The following is a 9,400-nucleotide window of genomic DNA, read 5'->3' on the forward strand; positions in this document are numbered from 1 at the left end:
CATGCACACATGACACTGGTGTTGAAGCAAGTGCACTTGGCTACCTATTGGGTACCGAGCCAAAGGCAAGGTCTTGTTGTTGGCATATAAAGTCCCGAACAGCTTAAGACCAGGTTACTTGGCAGATCACCTTCCCCAATACAAACCTGTGCCATCATAACCATCGTGGTTGTGTGACCTGCAGGCGGCCACCTGGCAGCGACCCAGAAGTGGGCCCATGCGGCGGAATGCCCATTCTGCTGGTATTCGGGAGGCAGCGATTGCAGTGAGCTTTCAGCACGAATTAAAAGACCAATCTCTTTACCAGGCCTTCCCTCGGTGAGTGTGTTGCCCAGTTTCTTTGTTAATTATGGTGCCGTATTGGTAACGCTTCGATCAATGATTAATGTAACTGTTTTAGCAATGCCCAAACCCCACTGAAATCTAACTGGGTGAAAGATTAGGGATGGTGGGCTGCTAGGGTGGGCGAAATGCTGCCGTGTTCTCGAGCATTTCGCTTGGGCAAAACTCACATTTGAAAAGACGTTTATGGCCCAAACGGGAACAAAGCAAACTGCTTGGATGGCCCCAGAGCAAAGTGCCTTGGGCTCACCTTCCCCACCCCCACCTTCCTTACCAGGAGAACAAAGGGACTCAATGGCCGGCCAGCTGCAGCAGGAGCACACCAAGACCGGGCACAAAGGAGAGGAGCAGACATTGTTTGCTCAGGGAATGCAGAGGCAGGAAGGGGACGAAAGCCTCTTCCTTCACCTCCACACCCCAGCTTCAGTGCAAGCCAACAGCTCAGTAGTCAGGCTGACCTGCCGCACTGCCGCCTTTTCGTGCAAGTTCAAAGCCTGTGTAATGCAGCACAAGAAACGCCCCGCCCCAGTGGCTTTCAGAGCCACAGTAGCATGGTGAGTGCAGGCTCCAGATAAACTAGAGCAGGAGGCCAACTATTCCGTGTTCGGCCGGGCTGGAGGCCAAGAAGGGGAGCATGTGCCAGGTCTCCCGGAAAGGAGAGCGCTTGCCCACTCTCTCGCTCTGCTTCCGGAAAAATTACTAGGGAATGGTACCACTTGCAAAACATTTGACCCACTTAAGATTTTTAATTTGCATACAGGAAAATATAAATAAACCAGATTGTGGCTCTGCAGTTAACAACAGTTATTACACACTTCTGTATTTGAGCAGTCCATAGTTGGTTAATGCGTGACAGAGCTGCACATGCCATAGAACACATGAAAATGCACCCCACCCCTACCCTCTGCTCCGCCTGCAAGAACCTCTGTCATACAGAAACAGTAAGCGTGAGAGCAAAATATGTGAACACAACTGAATCAGCTGGGTTCTGGCTTTATCTGCAGAGAGGAAAGGACCAGTAGACACTATTTGGAGAGGGAGGGAAAGGTGGAAGGTTGGGCAGGCTCCCCTGAATACTGTTTGCATCCAGCAGCTGTTTTTTTCATGCACTCTGGAAGATCCTGTCCACAATGGCAGGACCTAACCTACTTCTGCCGACGGGGCCCCACCCTTCCCCCCTTCATGCCATGGGCGACCTACTCATAGCCCTATGTGGGGACCTCCACCCACCCTGCAACAGAACGACTCCGGAGTCCACTTAGTCCTGACTCAACTCAGGCCCTTTGCTCTGGTCTTGTTTCTCCAAGACAGCCACACCTGCAGGCAGGCAGGCAGGCAGGGTGCAAAGCAGAAACTGAAGGGGTGGAAGGGCGGCAGCGGCACTTCCCCCGGCCCCAGAGGACAGAGTACGCGGCCCTCCCATTTCACCCACCAACAAACATTGGATTTGGAGTGAAGTAACCGGCGAGGGCATCTGCAGTGAGCTTGGTCCAGGGCAGGGCTGCAGCAGCCCACAGGAAACTGGAACAGCCTCCGACACTGGACAGGAATGTGACTGTGTACAACACGGGGAGGGGGACGGAAAAGAGCAGGGAGGTGGGTATACAACACGGGAGGGAAACATCACCCGAGAGCTGCCGGCAGAGCCTTCCTATCAGATCTGAAGCCTGCAGGATTCCCAGAAGCCACAGCTGTGGCCTGGCCACGCTAGCCACTGAGGTTCCTTCTTCTCACTGCAGAGGAGCACGGGATGGAGCATACTAGACCTGGGTGAGGGGCAGGAACTTCTGGTAGTAGCTCTTGGTGACGTCAATCATCAGCTCCTGAGTACACTCAGGCAGTTCTCCAGAGAAGAGCCCTGGGGATGAAGCAGACCACGAGCCACTAGACCCAACTCTAGGCTTCTGCGGTCCCCAAGAGCATCCCTCGCTCTCGCACACCTGGTGACCGTCCCACTTTGAGTGGTACACACAGGCTCATGGCCGGCCTCCTCCTCCTCCCACCCCCACCCCTCCACTCCCTTTCTGCTTACCTGGGCAGCCTGAGAAGACCGTGAAAGGCGGGACCACTGTTTCTGGGGGCAACACTGTGTTGTCAAGGATTTTGCAACAGTCCTTCAGGACACACCGGCGACCCTAAAAGGATTGGCCACATGTCAGCTTGGGATTAAGCAATCATCCCCACTACCCACGGGCTCACGGCTAAAGAGGAGCAGGCTCAGTTCTTCGCTCACCCGGGGGCGTTGTTTTGCTTTTAACTTGCAAACACGCTGGCTTCAGCCATGAAGTACTTTGCTGCTGTGTAGCTTGTGGTGCCGATCCAAGTGGGATTCAACCCCTGTGTTGCTCTCCGATGGGAGTTTGAATTGAGGTGATGTGAAAGAACTCGAGAGAAATGTCTGACGGCATCACATGCAAAGGAGGACGTGGCTGCTGCTGTTATGATGGCTGCCACCGGCCCAGGACCGGCTGTGGCACTTCTTCCAGTGACATGGGCGATGCAAAGGAAGCATGGAATACAGGGGGGGGGGGGGAGGCAGCAGGGGGTCCAATGTGGCCTGCAGACCACCTTTCAAGGAATAGAGACATCCGGAAAAGCACGCAGCCTGCATGCAGCACAGAGGTCACATGGGGCCTTCCACAGAGTCTGCCCACTGGCCTCTCCGTGAGGCAGCCATGGTGATTAACACTGGATCTTGGGTTGACCTACAAAAGCGGCTGTGCAGAGCGTCCAAACAGCATTTCTTCACTTCACGTGACTCAAGGCACACGAGGGACTGGTGTACTTGGCCAAAGGGGTGAATGAGGGCTGTGGGTCAGGACAACAGGAGTCACGCCCGAGGCGCTGGCCGATGAGAGGTTTCGTTCCCTTGGCAAATTAGTTTGCTCAAGTGGGGAAGACGGAAGAGCTCCAGAGAACTCTGAATTACTTCTGTTTGGTTTGGCTGTGGAAATGTGGTTTGCATCCCTCAGGACAGGGAGAGGGGCTCGCTGGCCAGGGGAGGCAAAACCACCTTCATTTTAGGGAAGAGGCCTCCCAGCACTGCCAAGCCATGATGGGATCTTGCTGAGATAAATGCTGGCTGTCCCCACACCCCCAGTGGCCTGGCCACACTTCCACATCAAGGGCCCTTCACTGGCCACGAGCTCAGAAACAATGAGCTATTCAGGGCAAACCTTCATGCACTTGCATGCATTTGCATGTTGGGCAAATGCCACTTTTGGCAAAAAGGCTGCAGCAATTAGCTATTCGCTGCAACACCCATTCAAGACAGGCCGGGTGAGCTAACTGCTCTTTGAAGCGCCACGCAGGCAAACACAGGGGGTGAGATTTATCCTGCTCTCTCATTCATTCATTCATTTATTTATTTATTTATCATACTTATACCCCGCTCCTCAGCCAAAAAAGGCTCTCTCATTTCTCCAGAAGGCAGCAGAGAAGGTTAGGGTTTTGGGCACAGTTCTCCGCATTGGCCGTGTAGCAAATGCGCGTACCCTTCTCCTCCAAGTAGCTGTTTTGTGAGCACCTCATCAGTTCCCCCATTTTGAAAGCTCAATCGCTGCCCCCACAGCAACAGCAGCAGAAGTCCTTTGCTGCAAACACGTACAACCCTGTCACCAGAAAAGGGCTTTTATGGCACTGTGCGGCCTTCTGCAATGGGTGTCACATGGCATGTTGGCGGCAGCTGCTGCAAGCAGCAGCACATCTGGGGGCAGACTGGTTTACCCCACAATTTGAGATCATGGGCACGCCTATTGGCCAGAGTTCTCCCCGCCTCACAGCCAAGCACCAATATGTGGTTGTGAAGCTTCACCCGAGTGAATGTGTGTGTGAGTCATCCCTGGGCCAAAATCCAAGCTGACAAGAGCATCAGGATAAACCTGGCTCCGAGTCCATCGCCCCCCCCGCCCCCCCAGCCTGAAGACACATGGGACTGTGCCCCTGCGCTTGCTCGCTCACTCGCAGGATATCCTAGGGGGCGCCTGGGCACGTGCAATTCGGGAGTGTACTTACAATGACGCAGTTCTTGCCTATGTGGACGTAGGAGCCAATCTGAGCTGCATTGACGACGCAGTCCTCCTCAATAAAGACGTGGTCTCCAATGTGCAGGGGGAAGAAAGCGACCCTGCAAAAAGAAGTGGTGTGTGCACGTGTGGGAACAGCATCCGGCCACCCTAAATCAAATCACCAAGGATTGAGACCAAAGATAAGCTTGGCCAAGGTTCCTTGCAGCGTCAGGCAGGCAACCTGCGTTATCCCAGATGGGTCTGGAAAGGGAGAACAAAAACCCCTGGACCCTTCCCAGCCTCTGCGCTGTGGGCAACAGCCAATCAAAGCCCCCGCCGTTTCCCTCCTATCTGCCCCTCCCGCCCCCCCCACAGCGTCCTGCCACCAGGATCAGGCTGTTTCCTTTGGGCTAAAGGTTGAGGGGGATGGCGGCACCAACTCCACTGAAAGGCCAGGCCACAGCGCCCTCAGCAAAGCCTCCGTTCCAAACGGGAGGGACTCTGAGCCGACACACAAAAAGCCCTCATGGTAACAAACAGACCAGCAGCAAACTGCTCTTGCAATAGTTATGGCCTTAAGGTTGTTTTTAATTGTTTCACTTGGGTTTTTATTTCATTTTTATTTTCTGAAATTTTAGTAAGTTGCCATGTTGACTTCAGAAAAGCGGTACAGAAATACAATATTCAATAATAACAATGATGATAATGAAAAGGGGTATGTGTCAGTTCATCCACCAATGCCATAGTGCCAAGACCATGAAATGTAGATGCCTCAAACTGGCATGCTTACTAAGGGGACTCTATGGGTCTGCACCGCAGGATTGGCTTGTTTTCAAACGCATTAATTCATTCTCCCGTACCGCTGCAGTAACATCTCCAGCACCTGAACCAGACTTCCCTAATCAGCGCATCGCTTTGCAGCCCATACAGCCTGAAGCCTTCCCCCCCCCCCCCCGGAAATGGAGTGGGCAGACCCCTCCCTCGAGGGGCTATCTGTCCAGTATAGGATTTCCATTATCCAGTTTTAGGTTTGCCCACAGAAGAAGATTCTGCAGAAGGCTGTTAATTGTCAAGGTCAGCCACCTGGACTTTGGCAGGGCATTTTTAGTGGGGTGACTTGATTGCCAATTATTGGCTTAATTGATTGTACAGATAAACTGTTGTATATATATGCCTAGTGCATGAATGTATCTTACTTCTCTCCTGTGTATACGCTGTTACTGTGAGTATTGTGTTATGTGCCACGTATGCTGTAAATATATTTTCATCAAACTAAGTTAAGCCTCAGGTTTCCGGCTATCTTCACTGCCTTTGGCTGTGTCTCCGCACACTAAAATCTTCCAGCTGTCTTTTCTCTAACAAGAGAAACTTAGCTACCTCGACACTATCCAGGGTGCACCTTGGCAGGGCCAGCGCCCACCACCAGGGCCAGCGGCTGTGGCTTAATGGCTATTTGAAAAACTAAGTCCATTTGCTAGTTTCATTTATTTATTTATTGCATTTTTATACTGCCCAATAGCCAAAGCTCCCTGGGCGTTTTAATTAATACACAAACCACAAGAGACTCCTATATTCATTATAAAGAGTCATGGCTATGTAATCTTTCCCTCAGTTATTTGAAGAATAACCGCATTGGGAGTTTGGGAGGACCATTTCAAATCCATCTTCATGGATCCAGATGGACTCACATTTCATTCTGATCCTTCCTCAGATGCTGTATTTGCAGCTGTACACAAATGGGACCCTGCTACTGCAAAAGAAAGTTCTCTCTATAATTCATCAGCTTCATCATGGGAAGGTTCCTTGGATTGAGCATATCCCTGCTTACCTTATTAAATCAACATGGGTGGGCATCGTTATTAGCTACTCTTTTTGCTACAATCAATAGCTCGGGTATGATTCTTTCTAGCTCAAAGAGAGCAACAGCACTACTTTTTTTCTTTTTTTTTAAAAAAAAAAGGTCATGTATGGCCTGGAAAATTATATAAATCCACACGTTTGTTGAGTATTATGTGAAGGCTACATGCTAAGTTTTAAAGTGACAGAGTGAAGTCCTTTCTGGAATCTGAAGGGTTTTACTTACTGATTCTCAAGTGGAATTTAGAGAGAATCATTCAGCTTTCAGTTATTAAGTGCTCTCTCATCTTGTAGAAAAATACACAGAACCTGTGAAAGGGGTGTGTGGAGTGTACACTGCCTTGACGGATCTGAAGGCAGTTTTTGACCCTAGCTCGTTTCTTACATTTTTATTCTATAATCAATAACATTATGCATTAAGTTAAGCAGGAAACCACCTACACTTTCCCAGAATTAGGAAACCAATATATAATGTGTTATTTTCAGGTGGATACTTATAACATGCAATGGATATAGAACCTCCAATGCAAATTAAACCAGAAACCAAACCATGGGACTGTGTGCTTCTAATCCTTTGGCACCACCTAGGGGCACAAAGCATAATTTCTCTAAGAAATGCAAAATTTCCGGAAATTTCACATCTCTAAGCTCAACTGCCAAGAAAAGGGGGTTCCTCCTTCCTCCCTTGGTGCCACATGGACACCATCAACTTCGCAGTCCAACCTTCACAGTGTTTCCCCTTTTGAAAAACACACACCAGGAGACTGGATAGGGCCACTGGCCTTCACTACTGATGTATTGCACATAACTTTCTTCAAGCCTCAGTCCCACCACTAAACTATAATATTAAGCATGTTACTGCTGCAGTGCAGTAGGGACTCACTCACTCTCAGGCACAGTGCCCCACTCCCAGCAAACAAAGGGGTCTTCAGGAGATCTGGAGTGGAGCGTCACCAGTACGCTTTATTTCTGTTACATATGAATCAGGAATGGATGCCATGATGGGCTGGGCTGGGCTGGGGCCAAAAAACAGACTGAATCCTGGTAAGACAAAGGCGCTGTAGGTGGGTGGATCCTGGGTCCAGGAATTAGATAGGCTATTTATTAATAAATTAATAAACCAAAAACTCTGTACAGAGTTTCACTCCATCTGAAGGAGTGGGTACATAGTCTGAGGCTGCTCATAGAACATCTCTGTCACCAGAGGCTCAAGTAGCTGCAATGACAAGGAATGCCTTTAACCAACTTTGGCTGGTGCATCACCTACTGCTGTTCCCGGACAGGGAAAGCTTCGTCACAGCAATCCATGTCTTTTTCTGTGGTGGCTCCCACTCTCTGGAATATCCCCACCACCACCCTGAAATAAAACCTGCACTGAGCTGTAATCAGTCTGGTACATATTGAGCCTGTTCTGACACCACCTTCTTGTTGTTGTTATTATTATTAGGAGAGGGGTACAACTCAGCGAAAGAGCCCCCGCTTTGCACTTTGGAAAGACTCTCAGCTGAAGCCCTGGCGAGTCAGTGCATCGAGTGGGCTGCCCAATCAATCAGGAGTGGAGGGGAGAGAAGAGAGACACTGCTGCCCAATCAATGCTAAGCTAAAGTTCTTTATTTCTCCATTGTCTCCTACGGAACATCCATCACTTCCGTCTGAGGAGACACAAAATAAACAAACAAAAAAAGCCATCAAAAGCAACCAAGATACCGCCAAACAATAGAGCTATCAAGTCTATGGAAGAACTGAATTCCCTGACTTCAAGACTCAACACTACCCTGTTTCGCATGAGTCTGACCACCCAGTGCGAAGCAACTCTCACCCCTTGCTGAATTTCTTGAAAGGTGGACGGATGACACTTCGGCTTTTCACAACACAGTGGCGCCCGACCCTCACGTTTGCCAGGTCTCCTCGAATGATGCAGTCGTTCATGACAATTGTCTGAAGAGAACAAAAGGGAATCACTGCAACTAAAGCTTACTGAGCTGCCTCCAAGCGGGGCAGGCCTGCGATGGGACAAGTCGGAAGTTGCCTGATAGAGCTCAACAATCTCTGTGGGAAGCCCAACCGGAGCAGCTTGGAAGAGTTGGCGGTGTTGAAACATAGTCCATGTGCGCTGCCTTCTCTTCCGTTCCATCTATCGCCCTGCTAATTCCACAGGTTCTGCCTTCAGAAAGTGCTGTTCATTGCGTTCATACTACTTAGTTCTAACTCCCTGAGTTCACAAACCCTCCCATTGACCTTCAACTCTAGACTATGCTGAGGATAGAAAGGGGAGAGATTATACTACAGTCCACGAACTGAATTACTAGACAAGCAGCGTGCCTGCGAAGGAGCATTTGCAGCTCAGTTTTGTGCGATTCCCACTGGAGTCATTCTAGAGCAGAGACTTGGCTGCCCATCCTGCAACGCTGCTGCAGCGGCGCATGCAGGTCTCATGATGGATCTCTCCGGGAACGACGAGCGCCGCCTCCCAAATCAAAGGCCTCCTTCGCGCCACCGCCAGCCACGAGGCCTCTCTTCTCTCCCCAACCCCCCCCCCCCCCCGAGCTCACCTTGCCATTGAGCACGATGTTCTGGCTCCCACACAGCACCGACTGCCGGCTCACTTTGTTCCCAGAAGCCTGAGGAGGGGAGAGAAGAAGGAGGCGGCGGCGTCAGGGAGGCAGGGAGGGAAGAGGCCGCCGCCAGGGCTCCTCCTGGACCCCCGCCCTGGGACGGACAGAGGCCCGGGCCTTCCGCAGAAGGGCGGGGGCACCCGGGAGGGGAGGCGGCCTAGACTACTGCAAGGGGCTCCTGCCCTGGGAGGCTGCTCAGGGACTGCGCTCCAGGGGCGGCGGCGGCAGCAGCACAACGGGGAGGGAGGGAGGGAGGGAGGGGAAGGCCTGCCAGCCTGCCTGCCAGCGAGCGAGCGAGGCCCCCGACCCCCAGGCGCAGGGAGCCCTGGCGAGGACTAGCGCCTTGACGCGCCACGCACCGTCTCGATGTACTCGGACTTGTTGTAGAGCATCTCGCTGAGCTCCATGGCGCGGAGACGCCGCGCAGCGGAACTGAAGCCCCGCCCCCGCCCCGAGCCGGCTGACGCCCACTTCCGCCCTCCGAAGCGAAGGAGCCGCCACGGCAGCCAATCACCGAAAACCTTTCTCGAGGAGGAGCCCGCCTTGCTCCCAGCCAATCACCGGAGCCCGCAGACGTAG

General features: G+C 51.7%; 1 protein-coding gene across 1 annotated transcript; it reads right to left on the reverse strand.

The window, feature by feature from the left end:
- Positions 1-1,068: 1,068 nt before the first annotated feature.
- On the reverse strand, positions 1,069-9,265 carry DCTN5 (dynactin subunit 5). The gene is made up of 6 exons (XM_063143258.1): positions 9,181-9,265; positions 8,759-8,827; positions 8,026-8,144; positions 4,357-4,468; positions 2,375-2,477; positions 1,069-2,200 (listed from the first exon to the last, which is right to left on the reverse strand). The coding sequence occupies exons 1-6, from the start codon at positions 9,226-9,228 to the stop codon at positions 2,103-2,105; spliced, it is 549 nt and encodes a 182-aa protein (XP_062999328.1). The 5' UTR covers positions 9,229-9,265; the 3' UTR covers positions 1,069-2,102.
- Between the last annotated feature and the right edge of the window lie 135 nt (positions 9,266-9,400).

The sequence above is a fragment of the Elgaria multicarinata genome, chromosome 17 (genome assembly GCF_023053635.1).
Source record: "Elgaria multicarinata webbii isolate HBS135686 ecotype San Diego chromosome 17, rElgMul1.1.pri, whole genome shotgun sequence".
Lineage (NCBI taxonomy): Eukaryota > Metazoa > Chordata > Lepidosauria > Squamata > Anguidae > Elgaria > Elgaria multicarinata.

Bases quoted from the DNA above. Each gene is read 5' to 3' on its own strand.
- DCTN5 (XM_063143258.1), bottom strand. From the start codon at position 9,228: ATGGAGCTCAGCGAGATGCTCTACAACAAGTCCGAGTACATCGAGACG. The intron at 8,145-8,758 runs GTGAGCTCGGGG...TGTTCTCTTCAG, and splicing joins ACATCGTGCTCAATGGCAAG to ACAATTGTCATGAACGACTG. The intron at 4,469-8,025 runs GTGAGAGTTGCT...TTCTTTTTGCAG, and splicing joins TTCAAGAAATTCAGCAAGGG to GGTCGCTTTCTTCCCCCTGC.